Below are 19,682 nucleotides of genomic sequence, written 5' to 3'. Positions count from 1 at the left end.
ATATATATATATATATATGTGACAAGCATAGGCAGGAATTTTTTGAAAAGGTTATAGATTGAGAGTCATAATTTTAGATTGAGAGTCATAATTTCAGAGGAATGCATACACTCTGGTTTATTTATTAGCCTTGTCTTATATGTTAAGATCTAGTAATTAAAAATCCAGTTATTGTTAATCTGAGAAGCTCTCTTTAAACAAGAATTACCATGGTGTCATAATGTTTTTAAGTTATACCCCCTACAGAGTTCCTTCATTTTGTAGGTGTGAAATGATATGTAAGTTTTTGGAGAGATATATTAAAAATGAATTTTCTGATTGGAAGCCTCCTCAGAAAACAGCTGATAAGATAGATATGTTTGGCTGTACAGATATCAAGAGGCATTATACTTTGTTGCATACCTGTCTCCTTATTTTTATGTATTAATAATACCTAGTTATGCTTTATATTATTCCTTATAGTGAAGTAAGGGAAATACAAACATAGAATGAATTTCTGCAGATGTGTAGGGCATCTTGGGAGACCCTTAAGCCTAGAAACAGTTTATCATAGGCTATTTAGTATACTATATTTATTTAGCATAGAATCATAAATTTGGAAGAGACCGCAAGGGCCATACAGTCCAACCCCCTGCCATGCAGAAAATCTAAATCAAAGCATCCCCGACATATGGCCATCCAGCCTCTGTTTGAAGACCTCCAAGGAGGGAGACTCCACTACATTCTGAGGGAGTTTGTTCCACTGTCGAACAGCCCTTACTGTCAGGAAGTTCCTCCTAATGTTGAGGTGGAATCTCTTTTCCTGTAGCTTGTATCCATTGCTTCGGGCCCTAGTCTCTGAGGCAGCAGAAAACAAGTTAGCTCCCTGCTCAATATGACATTCCTTCAGATATTTAAACAGGGCTATCATATCACCGCTTAACCTTCTCTCCTCCAGGCTAAACATCCCCAGCTCCCTAAGTCGTTCCTCATAGGACATGGTTTCTAGACCCTTCACCATTTTAGTTGCCCTCATTTGGACACGCTCCAGTTTCTCAACATCCTTTTTAAATTGTGGTGCCCAGAACTGGACACAATATTCCAGATGGGGCCTGACCAAAGCAGAATAGAGTGGCACTATTACTTCCCTTGACCTAGACACTATACTTCTATTGATGCAGCCTAAAATCGCATTGGCCTTGTTAGCTGCTGCATCACACTGTTGACTCATGTTCAGTTTGTGGTCTATTTGAACTCCCAGATCCCTTTCACACGTAGTCTCGTTCAGGTGTCACCCATCCTATATCTGTGCATTTCATTTTTCCGCCCTAAGTGCAGTACCTTACATTTCTCCATGTTGAAATTCATTTTGTTAGCTTTGGCCCAGCTTTCTAATCTATTAAGGTCATTTTGAATTTTGATCCTGTCCTCTGGGGTATTAGCTAATCCTCCTAATTTGGTGTCATCTGCAAATTTGATAAGTATACCCCCAATTCTGTCATTGATAAAGATGTTGAATAGCACTGGGCCCAGGACAGAACCCTGTGGCACCCCGCTGGTCACTTCTCTCCAGGATGAAAAGAATCTATTGTTGAGCACTCTTTGGGTTCTGCCAGTCAACCAATTACAAATCCATGTAAAAGTTAGGTTGTCTAGCCCACATTTCACTAGCTTGTTTGCAAGAATGTCATGGGGAACCCTGTCTGTTCTCTTTCACAGTGATAGCAAACAATTCTGGTTTTTCACCATTTCAGATTGTGAAATGATGGTTTATTTAAGGCCAACTAGTATGCTTGTGACTGAGGTAAGATTTGAATTCTAGATTTCCCGAATGCTCAAATTATTATACATTATTATATGTCAAATTGCAGAACTCAGTAGATGGTGGTAACAAACTTTAAAATGTAATTCATGAAAATTCATAAAAAGTGTTACCTGTTTAAAATCTTAGAATTCTTAGAATTATTGTGTTGCTTAACAGTAATGCATTGTAATTGTTCTTTAAAGTGGTAAGAAGGAGCCTGTGACTGTGAAGAACACCAAGCCACCTCCTGTTTATGAGTCGGAGGAGGAGGAGAAATGTAAGCCAATGTCTTATGAGGAAAAAAGACAGTTGAGCCTGGACATTAACAAATTGCCTGGTGAAAAGCTAGGCCGGGTTGTCCATATCATCCAGTCAAGAGAACCCTCACTCAAAAACTCCAATCCTGATGAAATTGAAATTGACTTTGAGACATTAAAGGCATCCACGTTGCGGGAGCTGGAGAGATACGTAACATCTTGTTTACGGAAAAAGAGGAAACCTCAAGGTACCGTTCAAGCTCAGAGCAGTTGCTTGACATTTCAGCGATGTTTACTAAGTTACTCTGTGTAGAGATGGGGAAATGTATTAGTGTTCAGGAACTATAAGCTCATGCAAGAGAAAAGAGTCCCTCATCTGGACTTCCAGCAAATGATGGACTAGATTAATAACAAAGGACCAGAAGTGTTAGATGTTCTCACTGGACTTCATCCTGATGATCCCTGCTACTGGCTATTGGATCATACTTAAAACAACACTACAAGTATTTTCTTCAAACAACTATAAAAGCATGCCACATTACTGTTATACTTTTACAGTCTTATATCCTGTTATTAGTCTATTTTAATGGCTTTGTAAAATTGACGCATTTCCTTTTTATTGTGAAATCCATCCCAAGTAGATGCACAAACTTCTTCAGGTGTAAGAAGAGCTCTAAAACTGTTTATCATGATATCTTGTAAAACAATTAATTTTATTACTTTATATTCTAAATTTTTTGGAATATTAAGGATTTATATAGTAATAATTTACTACTTATAAACATCAGTCAGAAGATGAATAAAACTTTTATAAAGAGAGGAAGAGAAACAAATGCAAAGACTTCATGGCAGTGGCTGCCATGACAGGACACATAATTGCTAAACTATTTGAGAAATACAGGTTTGGCTGCTTGGTAATGATACATTCCCTTTCATCTTGCATTATTTCTTAAAGGATGATATAAGAAGACCATCTCTCTTCTACATGGCTTTGTTGAAGTCGGGGGGGGGGGGGGGAATAAGAGCAGGGCAGCACATTTGCTTTGCCTTCTAAAAGTTCAAGTGCATCAATATGTAGAAATCTTCCATGTGGGAGAAAATAGTTTACCATAGTGTTAAATGGGAGTAGTGCATAGCACAACAATGGGTTCTGGATTATATTCTTATCCAATGACAATACTGTGCTATTATCTTGTTGCAGCAGAGAAAGTGGATGTAATTGCTGGTTCCTCTAAAATGAAGGGGTTCTCCTCCTCAGAGTCTGAGAGCACCAGTGAGTCCAGCTCCTCCGACAGTGAAGATTCAGAAACAGGTTAGATGCAGATTATTTAAAGACTCAGTCCTATACCTGTTTCCTGTATAAATAAATATGTTTTTAGTATTGGCTTCGTCTTTTTATTTTTTTTATTTTTATTTTTGTATTAGTATTAAAGCAGTATATATGATTTCTGTATATGGAGCTAGGCCATTTGGGACCCAGCAGTATAATGGGAGTTTTGCATCTGATGGTTCAGATGCATTAAATATATTAAGCATGGTGGAGCTACTCCTTCCTTTGTGCTCAGGTATTTTATCATTCTAATGGTTTAGATTCACTTAAGAGAGAGGTTGTTTTCTAAAGTAACTTCTTACTACACTGATATGAAGAAGCACTTTTTAATCTGGAAACACATAGCTGGTTTGCCAGTAAATAGTAATAACGTTTGTGTATTAGAAAAAAGCAGTGAGAGTTTCTTGAAAAAATAGGTTGCACTTAGAACAGAAATGTTCTCAAAACATCTGTTATTTTACATTAACATTGAGAGATATTGAGAAAACATATCTTGGGGTAGCAATGTTGGCCATATAGAAAAGTACCCTAATATCCTAAATCTGCAAAACAGTGATACCTCTATGGGGCCAACTAAAATGCACATTATACATGTTGCAAGCTTTTGAAGCTCCACTGGCTTCTTCATCAGGCAAAGGGTGATTATGATGATTTATGTTTATTTATATAGCATCATAAATTTGCATGGCACTTTACAGGCATCATTAAAACAGCATATAACCTGCCAATGGCATACAATCTAAAAGTCATCAGATATAAACTATTCAGATTAAGCAAGTTACACAGTTAAAATGCAAACTGTAAAAACAACTAATGCATATAGGAGCTTATCTCACAGCTTTAAAAAGCGACTTACTGCTCCCGAATTGAATTCTAATTCAGGCTGCATCCAGATACTATCACATGGATTTTTGCCACCGCTGCCAGGCAGATGAATTGCAAAGCTGGCTTTGCAAATCGGCTGGCAGAACTCGGATTCTAGCTGGAAGGTTCCCCAATCTGTATCCGTCTGGTGGCATCAGCGGCAAAAATTTATGCAATAGTATTCGGATGCAGACTGAATTAGCATTCAATTTGGAAGCAGTAATTCGCTTAAAGCTGTGCAATAAGCTCCATAATCAAATACAAAATTATAAAACAATATTAGATGTTAAAAATCCTACAGGAGAATGGGGAAAAATTATGTTTTGTCATAGACCTGCATTTTGTTAAAACGTTTTGGTGGCTGTCCTCAGTTCAAATGGTATGGAGGGATATTCTTGTAGGCAGGCCATTCCTCCTCCTGGCCGTGTGGATTTCCTAGACTTTTAAGAATCTCCCAGTAACCACAGGGCCAAAAGCAGGGAAGGTTGGCATGTGTGAATGCAAGCCTATGACTAACATCTTTATTTTTTTCTCTTCTGTATAATTGTTAACACCTTTGCTTGATGAAGAAGCCAGTAGAGCTCCTTTTGTTTTGTTTTGTTTTAGTTGGTCCAATAAGGATATCATTGTTTTGTGGATTTTGGATGTTATTGTACCTTGAGAGATACTGGATTTTTATTATTTCTTCCCAATTTTGAGACATTTTACAGCAGGGGTAGGCAACCTGCGGCTCGCGGGCCGGATGCGGCCCGGCAAGGCCTTGGGACTGGCCCCAGCCCGGTCCTGCCGCCGATTGCCGCCGGAGCCTTTGGCCTCTCACGTGAGGGCGTGGGGCCTTTGGCCTATCAGGAGGAGGCGGGCAAGGGGGGCAATTGTCTATAGAAGCCTCTGAAACATGCATTTATGTTAACATTTTTTAAAAAATCAGCCAATTTGTTAGCATGTCCTTAATTTTTTTAAAAAAGTGTCCTCCATTTGAAATTTTTGTCCTACATTTGAACCGGTTTATTTATTTATTTGATTTTTTTTAAAAAATTATTTAATTATTCATTTTTTGGCTTCGCCCCCCCAGTTGTCTGAGGGACAGCAACCCGGCCCCCGGCTCAAAAAGGTTGACTACCCCTGTTTTACAGGGTTCACATAATTTAAAAGACTTGTGCAGTATACTTTGGTAAAATATCACTGCAGCTTACATTTGTATATGTGATATTTTCAAGTTGAAAGTGACTTAGCTTATGGTTCCTTGTGATTCAACAATAGCGTTTGCTTGATTCTTTTTGATATACTTAGTGGCAGCAAATGGTGTTTTTAAATTAATAAATAGGTCTTATAAATATGGCAGAGTGTTATTCTGATGCTGTTCAGTTGCTGTTTTAGTCTAGGTAATCTAGCCTAGGTTGTGATTTATGTAACATTCTATAGAAATCAGCAATCTAGAGACTATATGAGTTTTATGTTGTATTCATTAAATCAGTAATTCATAATACACTTGTAATTTAGTAGCTGATATTTTTAAAAAATCTTCGGTTGTAGCCACTGGTTGCATGAATAGAAGGCTGCTGAGGCAGTCTTCCTCTTTCCCTCCTCACCCCTTCTTCCCTCAATCCCAGAGTTCCACTATCCCTTGAAAACCAAAAGGTTGGGGACTCCTCCAGTGGGGTCACATATGTCAGCTGTGTCATATCCTGTGCCATATTGCAAGAGGGAAATCACCCATAATTGGGATCTTGTACCAATGGAGCTTTCACTTTCCTCACTCATACTGTAGCAGATACCTTCTTGCATCACAAAAACAGGATCCATGGCAAAAGGATCCTGTTCATGAATCCTAATACCTTCATAACTGTATGAAAAAGCCCCCTCCTTCCCTGCCTCCCTCCCCCCTTTTTTTGGTGGGGGGAGAGAACAGTTTTACCTGTATGTGAAAGAAATTAATAGAGTGGACTTTAAAAAACCCACAATCCAAATCTTTTTTCCTGGAATTTTTAAATCCCGGCATTGGCTGTACAGGTAGTCTTAAGTATTTGCTTCAGATTTCAAATTATTTTCTGATGTACTTGATCTTCCATATTTGTTCCCTGACTTCTTTCCTTCTTTTCTTTCTTTCTTCATTTCTCAGAGTACAATGAATGTCAGTAGCAGTTTATTTTAAAATTGCAACTGTAAATGTAGGTTTTCTGTAACATAAATATAAATAATATATATACTGTCTGTATATGTGTGTGTGAGAGAGAGAGTATGAGTGAGTGACCAACCCAAGTACTTTAACAGTGTGACCTTGGTAAAGACATTTTGATTGCTTTTAAAACATAGGCCAATCGTTTTAAATGTCCTTAATTATATTAAGAGGGCACAGATATTCTCTAGTTTGTGAATAGTCCTGCACTAAAGTTCCTGACTACTAAAAAATAGAATGGTCATTTTAGGTTTTCTGGTTTTATCTGTACAGGCTTATTCCTGTCCAGTTGAATTTAATGCTAGGATTCTTACCATTCTTACTAGAAGCTCTTAAGTAAGCTACTGAATTGCAAAGCTTGATTTCTTAATAATATTCACTTTAGTTTTTATCCTTTTATACCCAGCTCACTAATGGGCATAGTATCTATAAAGGATACTATTCAGAGTGGAGTATTCATCATTTATTTGTTTTTGTTTTTTAATCTTCTCTTTCCTGTTGTCTAAGCCTTATTACAGACCACCGCATTGCGGTGGTCTGCTGCCGCCGCCGCTTGCACCATCCGGGAGCCGCAGCCTTTAAACGGCGTGGCTCCCAGATGCTGCCGAGAAGGAGCGTGGAAATCGCACTCCTTCTGAGGCCCCGGAAGAGGCACCGCAAAGCGCAAGGGGTGCATTTGCGGTGTCTCTTCTGGGTTGAGACGTGCGGACGCAGAGCGTCCACTACGTCAAGATGGCAGCACCCATCTGTATAGGGCGCCGCCATTTTGACATATCGATTACACGCGAGGGGCAAGGCGCATCCAGAAGCGCCGCCCCTCACCCGTAATCGCAGCGTGACGACGGCGCCTCTTGGGCCCGTCTGTAACGCGCCTAAGAAAGCTCAGAAACTCTGCCTAAAGTTTGCTATATTTTAAGAAGCAGCTTGGAGAGAGCCTTTCATTTCAAAGGGAATCTGTCCTTGCTGTACATCTGGGAGCCTCCCAAGTTTTGTTTTGAAAACTTCATTGCAAAATCCCAACACTGATTTTTAAACGGAGGGAAACTTAATAGTTGAAGACAACATTTCAAAAACATTAACATGTGCAAATGGTTCTATATTGTGGCCAAAATAGGCAGTAAAGGAGGCCTTTTTTAGTGGTGTCCAACTTAAGGTGTTACGTCCCAAGACAGGTTTGCTTGGTATCATGCCTGTTATCACTGAAGCGGTTCTGATTTCCTGAGATCTTAATGGCATTTTAAGGTATTTATCAACTTTTTATTAATTGATCTGCCATTTTTAACTGCTGGCTCAAACTGTGCATATGTCTAGGTTTTAATATGTTTTTAATAGCTGTTTTATTATGTTCTCTGTTTCCAATAACTTCAAAGTAACCTTTTAAAAATCTGATGCATGCTGCAAATAGCTGAAAGCTCTGTGGTTTTATTGATGTAGTCTCCACCATTACATAGTTGTTGCGGTTAGTTCATCTGCTACTGGCCACTCTCTAGGCATGTCATTGGACAGCAGACTTGTGATCCAACATTGGAGGCTATACTGAAGGCCTTGCCAGTCTCATAGAATTTGTAAGAGTTTATGTTCTGCTGGCATAGCCTTCAAGAACACATGGTCACCACAATGCCCTGATTAGGTGACCAAATAAGATTCCATGAAGGAAAGGTGTGCATAGATGCAAAACAGAAAGGTTAGTAGTTTTTTGTGGGTTTTTTGGGCTATGTGGCCATGTTCTAGAAGAGTTTATTCCTGATGTTTCGCCAGCATCTGTGGCTGGCATCTTCAGTAAGGTTAGTGATTACTAATGAAAGCCAGCATGGCATAATGGCTTGAGTATTGGACTGTGACTCTGGAGACCAGGGTTGTTCAATTCTCAGCTTAGCCATGAAACCCACTGGGTGCCTTTGACCAGGTCATATGCTCTCAGTCTCAGGGGAAGGCAATGGCAAACCTCCTCTGAACTATTCTTGCCAAGAAAAGCCTATGATAGGTTTGTCTTAGGGTTGCCATAAGTCAGACATGACTAGAAGGCACTCACCACCACCAGTGATTACCAGACATGGAGATACGTGTCATACAACAGAGCTATAACTTGAAATAAGACAATTGTCTGTGATAAAAGATCACAGATGTCTCTAGTGTGTTTTGCTGCACCCTTTCTGCTGTACTATTTTTAACTTTGCCCATTTTCATGGTAGTTCTAAATATGGTCAAACTCCCTTACCCTCTTTTCAGAGTACTCTTTATAAAACTGTAACAAATTAGTATTAATTCACATTAAAATAGTGTAGTGCAAGGCCAAGCATTTCAGGAGTAGCATCTGAATTAGAAAGTGTTATTCATTTCTGTGGTTTAAGTTTTCGTGGACTTGAAAATCTGCCTAGGGGCGACCACCCATTCAAGCCTATGGGGCTTGAATATGTGCGAGTTTTGGAACTGGGGGGGGGGATCTGGAATGGATCATCTACGAGTTCCAAGAGGCAACTGTATTAATGATTTACAGATACTATCTGTTCATGTCTCTCTACATACTTGAGACATCATAATGTAACTGAAAATGCCAACAGTGCACCTGGAAATGGAGAGGAATATGGTGTTAATCTGCTTCCCTCTGCTCTTAAATCTGAAAGTGTATCCTGCATGTATGTGCCTTCAAGTTGCCTATAACTTATGGTGACCCCATGAATCTGAAAGGATTTTCTTAAGCAACTTGATAATAGTTTTGCCAGTTTCTTAAGCAACTTGATGATGGTTTTGCCAGTTTCTTCCTCTGAAATATAGGCATAGCATCTAGTATTCATTGACTCTGTCATTGTGTGTTCTGTCCAAGTACTAACCAGGAATGACCCTGCTTAGCTTCCAAGATCAGATAGGACCTGGTGCCTTTATGGTATTTAGGCCTGTATCCTGCATATATATTTAAATAGTTTGATTTCTGAATTTGGATTACTTCCTTCAGTTAGAAGGTTAAATGGTAAAGTCTGGGCATTCCAAGAAGATAGCATATGAAAGAGATGAGAATGCAACTGGAGATTTGTTTCTTGAATGTGCTATAGAGCTGAGGAAACATTCTGTAGCATGCTGTTAAAAGACCTCCACCTCCTTGGCCTAGGTAGTATGATAAATAGAACCAGAGAAACAAAGTCTGACTTATGCCTACAGTTATTTCATTCCCTTTTGTGTATATTCCTTCCTTGGAATCTTGTTATTTCCCAGTGTCTCCAGGACAGCTTAAGTACAAGCATTTTATTTTTAAAGGTTATTTGCTTTTACAGATAAAAAGTTTAATTTAGATCGGTCAACCAGCCATCATTTATACAGATAAATAAGTAAGTTGATGGTTTGGTAATATTCAATATACCGTACAACTGGATTTATTTGGAATTTTTCTCATTGAAGCTTTGATTAAAAAAGTAAAAAGATTTCAAACTTAGCCAAAACAACAAATTTATCAATAATAATTCTAGATCATTTTTTCAATCCTCATTTTTACAAAGAGTAATGAGGGTTGTCTTGTTAACTGCCATCAAGTTGACTTCAACTTATGGTAACCCCATGAATGAAAAACCTCTAAGTCACCCTATCATCAACTACTTTGCTCAGGACCTGCTGACTTACGGCTGTGGCCTCCTCGATTGAGTCTATCCATCTGGAATATGGTCTTTTTCTTTTCCTTCTACCTTAACAGGCATTATTATATTTTCTAGGGAGTGATGATATGGCCAAAGTATCTTCTCATGATATGGCCAAAATATGTTTGATGTATTCACCATGTACAGTCGGCCCTCCACATTTGGAGGTTTTGACATTCTCAGGCCCCATTCCCACTGGTCCAGTTAACGTGGGTGGAACTGGGTAGATCCGGATGCCCCTCCCCCGAATCTCTCTGTGAGCGAGTGCCCACTACGACTGAGGGGCATTTTAACCCGAATGCCTTATCAGGTTTAACTTGAGGGCGCCTGCTGTCAATCAAGCAGTCGTCATAGGTGACGTTTGCAGGGGCATTGGAAGTGTCCTCCCCCCCTCCTTTTTTTTAAAGAGCCATGCACAAGATGCCCCAAAGTGCGCACCTTTTGTCAAATAAACCTCTTTGTGTGTGCAGGTTATGATCTCCCCTTGGCCCCATTTTCAACCCCCAAATGCAAGTTAATGCATCCAGTATCCCCCATTCCTTGCCACCCAGAATGCCTCATACACAGGTAATCATAATAATAATATCAATAATATTAATTCCTCACCTCGGAATGCCAGAAAAGGATGCAATTTTTTTTCTCTCTCTCTCTCTAGGCTACTCCTGAATTCCTAGCAAAAGCTGTATCAATTTGTCAATTTACATAATTGGAAAGAGAAGCATTACATTCAGTTGGTAACATTCATCCAGCAGTCATTCCAAAGGAAATAATAGCCTGCCCTAGCAAAAGCTGTATCAATTTGCCAAGTTGCAACATTCGATTGGTAACATTCATTCGCAATACAGCAGTCATTCCAAAGGAAAGACTATGCGCATAGAATAGACAGAGAAAAATAATTTTAAAAGAATACACATCAAAGGGAAAAGGTCCCTGATGGATAGGAGAGGCTTGTCTTGCTCTGCCCCCCCCCCCACCTGCCCTGAAATGACCCTTGCTCCTGCTCACTGTCTATCTATATATCTATATATGTATATGTATATCTATTGCCAAGAACATGCACATTTTTTTGCCAAAAATAATTTTAAAAAATACACATCAAAGGGAAAAGGTCCCTGATGGATAGGAGAGGCTTGTCTTGCTCTGCCCCCCCCCACCTGCCCTGAAATGACCCTTGCTTCTGCTCACTATCTATATATCTATATGTATATCTATTGCCAAGAACATGCACATTTTTTGCCAAGAATAATTTTTAAAAAATACACATCAAAGGGAAAAGGTCCCTGATGGATAGAAGAGGCTTGTCTTGCTCTGCCCCCGCCACCTGCCCTGAAATGACCCTTGCTCCTGCTCACTATCTATCTGTCTGTCTGTCTATCTGTATATCTATTGCTAAGAACATGCACATTTTTTGCCAAAAATAATTTTTTAAAAATACACATCAAACGGAAATTATCAGAAATAGAAGAGGCTGCTTCTGCTGCTGCTGGATTTCCCTACATGCCTCAGCATAGCCCCGCAACCCAATTCCCCCTGGAAATCCTCCTCCTCCTTCCTTCAGACCCTCTCCTTCCTTGGGGATGCCCATTGACTCTTTCTCCCAGCTCCTTCCTCCTCCTCCTCTTCCTCCTCCTTCATCACTTTCTCCACCCCCACCTCTCTCTGACAGTCCTCTGCAGCCCAAAAGTCACCCCTTTGCATCCAGATTCCCCTTTTTTTCAGCTCTTTCCTCCTCTTCCTCATCCTCCTCCCTCCCTTCTGATGATGGGAGGGAATGCCCTGCCCTTTGCCCACCCTCTGATCTAAATCCCTCCCTCAATTTGCCCCGATCATGATCAGGCGCAAGTTCATATTCCACAGAACCCGGGGTTTCTCAAAAGAAACGCTATTTGCGCCGATTTCTTTTAACCTGCTCTAAGGGGCATTTGCCACGGAACAGGTGTGCAAGCCTCTGATTCGCTTGTGGCGGATTCGGGGTGAATATGAACTTCACGTGCAAGAATCGATTTCAGAACTGGGGTAAATTGTAATGTGAATGGCCCCTCAGTTTTAATTATTCACAAATGCTAAATCTGGCAAACCTTTCCAGGATGGGAAAGATGGAGGAACAAAACGCTCCTGTTTCCCGCAAACCCCTCCCCCACCTTGGTAATGGCTACGGGGGAGCAGTTTATTCACAGTTTTCACACATTGGTGAGGTTCTTAGTCTCCTAACCCCTACGAATGTGGAGGGCCGACTTTATTTGCCCCTAAATTTTTTGTGTTAACTTTATTAGCCTTTCAAACTGGATTTCAGTGAAACCACTTTTGCAAAAGTTTGTGGATTGGATTAAGACTTATCCCTCCAGAACAGAAATCAGGATGAGGCAGAGGCTTCCTGCTCGAAGTAGAGGATAAAGCAGTGATAGTTTTCTCTTCCTCCTATAGCTTTCTGTGGTGGCCTCCATTCTGAGGCTCACTAAGCCCTCTTGAATAGAGTATGAGATGGTACTGGAAAGGAAATCACCGTCACACCCTCTTTTCTAATGCCAATTGAATTCCGCAGAACAGAAGTGTACATCCAGTCTGAAACAGAGTATAATGCATAAATATTATTATCATTATTAAGCTTTATTTATATAGTAGTCAAGATCCTGTATCATCAGACATAACTACAGTGACAGAGCTCTGTTGTCATAGTCATGTCTGATAGAGATGGCAGCTCCCCCCACAATAAAATAAAATAAACACCTTTTTAGCCTGGCAGGGCCCCAACAGAAGTAAGTGTTCTCCCAGTTGCAGAGTGCATCAAGAACAGGCAACTGGACTTTTTCTGTCGAGCCACCCCACAACCAGAAGCGTGCTGCAGATGTCCTTAATCTACACTAGTTGTTAACTGTTCTCAAGTCGTAAGTCATGTCTTCTCATGACATGTCCAAAGTACAGTGCACCCTTGTTTTATGCAGGGGATCTGTTCCCCCCCCCCCCCCGCGTAAAACAAAAAGTGCATATGCTCGAGCCCCATTACAAGTAATGAGCTCATGGCGGTGCACATGTGCCATGGGCATATGTGCCGTTGTTTTTTCCAGTGCATAGCGCTGGAAGAAGCAGCACTACTTTCAGCGTATAATGCGCCCGCGTATGACGTGGGCGCACTCTATATGTCAGTTGAGTAATGTTGAATTCTAGGGAGAGTTCAGGCTTGATTTGCTCTAGTACCCATTTATTTGTCTTTTTTGCAGTCCATGCTGCCCACAAAACTCCTCCAGCACCAAGTCTCAGATGAGTTGATTTTCTTCCTGTTGGTTTTCTTCACTGTCTAGCTTTCATGACTGCGCATAGAAATACATGGACAATCCTAATTTTAGGATTTAATTATATATCTTTACACTTTAGGATGAACTTTAGCTTTCTTATATACCAGTTGCATTTTCTATCTTCAGGAAAATAAGAGCACTATCAACAAACCAGTATCTGTTATTTTTAGTGTGACTATCTGACAAATGTTTTCAAATGACGTTTTAACACTTGAGTGATATACTGCTCAGTACAGTGCTTTAAGTGGAGAACAATTCCAGTGAAATGTTTTGAGCTAGAACATTTTAATCAGCAGCTAAATATCCAAATCTTATGCCCCATAGATGGCCGAATCCTAGCATATGGTAAGCAATTTGTATCCTTCAAGCAGTTTTCAAAGGTCACCCTATATGCTTTGGCTGTACCCACTGAGTTGGTTTTTACATCTTAAATGATGTGTTGTGAACTAGTATATGTGTTTGGCAGTTTTCTTATTTCCCTTCAAACAGCTCGTTCCACTCCCAAATTGTTTTAAAACCCTCTTCCACACTTGGAAAGCAAGTTAATGGTTTGAGCTGTAAGCTTTTGAAGAATTGGAATTTGGCCATTGTAAGGGAATTCCCTGGTTTCTTTCTGTCTTACAGGAAGATAGAAATTCTGTTTTCCTCTTACTGTTTGGAGGGGCTAACAGCTTCCTCATCTGGAGCAAGTGTTGGAGGAACTTCTATTTCAGGCTGAAGTTCATCTTTAAAATAGATATTAATTATAGTTTTGTTCCATAACCAGTCCAGCCCAGCCTAAAGCTCTGGGGAATTCATTGTTTTGATGTAAGGCACCTGTATTTAATTCAGCATATAGCTTGGAACATCTGATACCCAGTGGTTTGAGTGTGGGACTAGGAGTCTGGAGACCAGGTTCAAATCTCCATTCAGCCATGGAAATCCACTGGGTAGCCCCGGACAAATCACACTCTCTTGGCCTAAAGGGAAAGCAAAGGCAAACCCCCTCTGAACAAATCTTACCAAGAAAACTCTTTGATAGGGTTGCCTTAGAGTCACCATAACTTGGAATCAACTTGAAAGCAAACAACAACAGTGGCTCAGAACACACTATACTAAAGTACCAAACGGACGCGTCTTGTAATTAGAGAGCCTATGTACTGTATACATGAGAGCTCTGTGTGGTAAGTAGTTACTTGATCATCTATAGTGGGAGTAGGGCCAATTTGTGCCTCTTCTCCTCCCCCCCCCCCCCTTATTCAAGCGATGAAACTCCCATTATCTGCCACCATTTGCTTTGCTGGGTACAAGATCATTTTAGCATAATCAGCTTAAACTGATGTCTCTTAAGCATTTTAATTCTACTCTTTTCCTACGAATCAATAATTTTAATTTTTTCTTTAAAAGGTAACAAGATATCTTAGAAACTAACTTTTCTTTTATAAATTCAAGGACAGAGCATTTCTAGACAAATCTGAGGTTTGAATTTTCAGTTTAATTTGGACTAGTGTCCTATAGCAGATTCATTGATTCGGGGTACATGACTGTCAGGGGCAAGAAGTGTTACGTCAGTTGATCTGCTCTGGCAGGATTGGGTGGGCTGTACATCTAAATAAATAATGACCTCCATGCATGAGACCAGAAATAGTTAGATCCATTGACTTTCATTACAGCATTAAGAGAACATTACAGTTCAGCACCTCCTACCAAGTGAGTCACTCAGTATCCCAAATGTTGACATTTTAAAACCATTGTATAAATGAGAGGTACATTTGGAAACTCCCTCTTACTAAGTGGTGGTTATTCATAAATATAACTATATCCAGGGCATTTAAACACATACTGGATTTATTAGTGTTGTTAAATTGTTTTCTCCATTTTGCATTTGTTCCTGTTATATGTTTTTAACTTTTATGAAAGGATGGAATAAGGGCGTGACTTTTTTTTCCTGGCTGGAATGTGTAACTGCATGTTTTTACCAAAACTGTAATTCTACTTTCTCTTATATATAAGTGTGAACTATTCAAAATGCATTTAGTAATGAATTGACTGTCTGCTTCATTTTTATTCAACTGTTCGGTTATTTTACTTTTGCCAATAATTTACCAATAATTTATATAATCTGTTTTTATATTTTATCTGCATGCTCATGATTTAACAGTGGTGTAATCGCAATACTTTTAAAATAAATTGTATAGTTTCTCTATTTTTGTTCTAAATAAAAAAAAATAAAGAATTTGGTTTGCTACAAAAATGTACCTGTTGTATAATAACTAAAACTGTAGCTTTTAACCTGACATTAAAAAATCAAGATCCTCCCTCCCCACATTTTATATGGCTACAAATTACAGTTGCTACTATTAAGAAAATCAGGTGGTTTTTTTTTAACATTGTAAAGGAATTACATACAAACTTTTGGCCAGAATGATTTTCAAAAAGTACTGGGTCATAATGTTCATTATATTGCTAGTCCCATTGGCTTAGCCAGCAAGTAAACAACATACCATCTTCTGTTACTGAAAACTCTTCCTAGGTTCTGATAATTAAGCTGATCTTCCGTGAAATTGTATATATTTTCATTCTGTGGGACTAAAATGAGCATTGGGGGGAGCTTTGATTTAAATGTCTTTGTACATGTATGGAAGGTACTTTTGCACACACATGGTGAGGAGGACTTACTGTTTTTCCATCCTGATTACAATCTCTTGTGCCCCCAGAAAAGCCTTTCCAGAGAGTTCTCTGCCCTGGAACGGGGATCAGTTAATTGCCCTTTAATGAATGGCAGCATTCTCATACTATTCTAGTCAAGCCAAGGTTTTTAGAAAGCAAGTGAGTCTAAATTTCTATCCCCTGTGGGAAGCAGAACTTTTGAATTTCTTAGTGACCAGCCTAATAATGATTTGATATAATTAGTAAGTACATTCAGATTCAGACGTCTGTGTTGGGTTTAGCATTATCTTGCCTATATGACAGTTGATACTCTGTATCCAAAGATTCAACTATTCAAGGCTTGAAAATATTTCTTTAAAAATCCAAAAAGCAAACCTTGATTTTGCCCTTGTATGTAAGGGGCACCATTTTACTATGCCATTTTATTTCACTGGACTTGAGCTGAAACCAAATCCCAGCAGATACCAAGGGGCCATTGTACTATGTCATTGTGAAAAAAATTCAATAGTTTTTGCATCTTAAAACAAAACAAATCCCCAATTCTGCCATCGTTTATCCATTGTTACCAGTACCCAAGTGCACATGGTATTGCTTGAGGATCCAGACTCCTCTATCTTGTGTGGAGCACACCTTGGATCTTATGAACAAATTAAGTTTTCAATAATTATAATATTAATGTAATTTGAAGTAAGCATGTACAAAATGTAAGCTACTACATGAAACATTGCTGAATGTGAATTTCCTTGTGGGAGTCCAATTAGGAGATAGTATACCTAAGTACTGAAGAGGGATGAGCACCAGTGCAGGAGTCAGAGGATACTAGGAATTATTTAAATTGTTATCATCGTTATGTGCCTTCAAGTCATTTCCAATTTACAGGGACCCTAAGGCGAGCCTATCATGGGATTTTCGTGGCAAGTTTCTTGAGGGGAAGATTGCCATTGTGTTCCCCTGAGTCTGAGAGCATGTGACTTGCCCAGGATCACCCAGTGGGTTTCATGGCTGAGCTGGGAATTGAACCTTGGTCTCCAGAGTTATAGTCAACACTCAAACCATTATGCCAGACTGGTTCTCAATTATCTAAATAATTCTAACTTTTTTTCCCAAAATGATGACAACTTTTCCATTAATGTAGATCAGTTTTACTCAATCTTTTTTTAGCTTGGAGGAACCCTTGAAATGAAGGTCTCAGGGACCCCTTGCATTAAAATGACTATATCCACAGCTCAATCACAATCTCTTTTGGAGGCCTAGGGTTCCAGGGAACACTGAAGAAAAAAATCTGCTCTATATGAATGTGTGCCCCTTTCAATATGGTCTTATAACATGCTTTTAATTATTTTCATGCTAAAATAATCTGTGGTACTTAAGGGAGCATGGAGCTAAGAAATTAAGGTACAAAGAATATACAGCTGGTAAACTTTGTGATGTTGTCATCACTGTGTGCCTTCAAGTTATTTCTGACTTATGGCAACTCTGTCATGGGGTTTTCTTGGCAGAATTTGTTCAGAAACGGTTTGCCCTTGCCTTCCTCTGAGGCTGAGAGTGTATAACTTATCCAAGTAGGTTTCCATAGCCATGCGGGTATTCAGACCCTGATCCCCAGTGTGCTAGTCCAACACTCAAACCACTGCACTATGCTGGCTTGTATGTAATCTTATATTGTCATATTAAAATCTTTTCTATATGAGGCCTCTCACATGCACAGAAATTATATTGGCTGAATATTTATCCTCTTAAAGAATCATGCATTCTGCCTGAAATCTTTTAATAGCACTCTGAGACCTAGTTCAAGCAATACCTCAACCAGCATGTTTGCTGCCTGATATCATCTTGGATGGATTTCTGTTTGGTAGCTACCTGCATCAGTACTGATGTATGTTCTTAAGATGAAGGAAGATCCATGAAGGAACAAGTATGGCAAGGTGATCTTCTGTAACAACCATATTGATGAAATAACATTACAGTCTGACAACTAGAATGATGCTTCCCTTTTCTTTCTTTTTTCTTCTTCATGTATCAAGCATCAAATTCTAAATTTGGAACTTCAATTTTACTTCTTGGGACTTCAAATCTAAGAATTGCTCAATCAACTTGGCTAGTTCTAGTCCAAATAAATAATTTTCCCAAGCTCTGAAACATATATTCTCTTGTTTGCTGTTTTGATTTTTTTCCTTGACCCCATAAAACAAGAGCATCTGTTGTTTTTTATATTTGCTTATTTCTTACAACTTGAGGATTCTAGATTTTGAAAGCACCTTTGTAAATGCAAAAATGTATCAAAAGGTAGGTCAGTTTATTCTTATAGAAACAGAATGTCTTTTAAAAGTGAGAAACTGATTTCATTTCCTCTGTATTTTCTTCATGGCTATTTAAAACTTTACAGTGGTGGGTAGAGTGTGGAAAATTGTGGTCAGCATGTTTTTTAATATCGTGACTGGTAGGCAGATAACTGCACTTACATTTAGCGTACAAAAATGACCTAAGAAGATCCTGTGTACTGACTGACTCCAAGGTGGAAAACTTTTTTGAGAAACTTTAATAATGAAGAAAACTGGCAGGCCACATTGTGTGCCTGATGATTCTAAGAAGGATGCTAGGTCTGGATTTGTTTGTAGATTGCATGTGTGATGCTTTAACATTTCCTAGTGGGAAAAGAGAAGAGAATTGCTACCATAATGGTTTCTTTCATGGTACCTTAAAGAAGGCTCATAGGTGACCAACTATTCTGCTGGATTCTGATGGACCAGTCTTCAAATTATAGACTGGGGTGGAGTGAGTTGGGTATAGGCTGTATTTGCAAGTTTAACCCATGCACCTAACCTTTCTCCACTGTGGCTCCTAGCACTAACTTTCTTTATAGCTCACACAGTATAGATTAAGCTCATTCCTTTAAGACAATCAGCCAGTTCCTTTAAGCCAGTTTCTGATTTGATTCATTCCTTTAAGCCAGTCAGAAGCTATTTCTTCTGAGCAGAATTACATAGACTTGCCACTGGAGCCAAAGTTATTTTGCCTTTGCCACTTATAAATAGAACTGCAATATTTCTTACTCCAGGGAGATGAAAAGTGTATAATATTGGCCAATGAGATCTAAACTATGCATTTTCCAACCGTTTACATGTGAGTGTGTGTTTTGTGTATTATCTCATCTATTCCATAGAATTGTGTAGCATGCACTTTTTTAACACAAGCAGGTAGTGCTAGTGGACTGAGGAGTTCTTGCTTAGCTGGAAAATGGACACTGCTCTCAAAATACTCTGACTTTTGCTTCTTTTTAAAAATACACCCTAGATATACTAACAGGACCTATAATCTTCTGTAACTTATCCCACTGTTAGTTTTCTGTAAATGATATAACAAAATCCCTAGAGCAAATTTGCCTTGTTCTTTGTTTCCTGGAGTAAATAAGAACTATTAATTCAACACAAGCAAGTTCTTGCTGTTTTTATTCAGCTTAATGCTGGAAGCAGATTTGAAGGGAAGGTGTGATAAAATGTTATGCTAGCAACAAAGCTAGAGATGGGACTTATCCTGTCCTCTAGACATAATTGAACTGCAGCTCCCAATAGCCTTTAGCCTGAATAGCCAGTGATGAAAAATAGTATGAGTTGCAGTTGAATACCTGTAAGATCATGAATTACTCACCCCTGAAGCAAGTTGTTGAAGGAATAAAGCTGATGGAAGAGCTCTGTTAACTTTAG

General features: G+C 39.1%; 1 protein-coding gene across 4 annotated transcripts in view; it reads left to right on the top strand.

Moving 5' to 3' along the window:
• BRD4 (bromodomain containing 4) overlaps positions 1-19,682 on the top strand; it is a 117,867-nt gene that overhangs the window by 80,532 nt on the left and 17,653 nt on the right. For all 4 annotated transcript variants that reach the window (XM_089533495.1, XM_089533486.1, XM_089533467.1 and 1 more), the window contains 2 exons: positions 1,987-2,288; positions 3,242-3,352. In XM_089533495.1, coding sequence (XP_089389621.1) covers positions 1,987-2,288; positions 3,242-3,352 — 413 coding nt within the window. The remainder of the gene's footprint in view (positions 1-1,986; positions 2,289-3,241; positions 3,353-19,682) is intronic.

The sequence above is a fragment of the Sceloporus occidentalis genome, unplaced genomic scaffold (assembly GCF_023333645.1).
Source record: "Sceloporus occidentalis isolate IW3139 unplaced genomic scaffold, rSceOcc1.0.p SCAF_1, whole genome shotgun sequence".
Lineage (NCBI taxonomy): Eukaryota > Metazoa > Chordata > Lepidosauria > Squamata > Phrynosomatidae > Sceloporus > Sceloporus occidentalis.
Note: the sequence above shows the minus strand (reverse complement) of the source record. Positions and strands in the feature narration are given on the sequence as shown.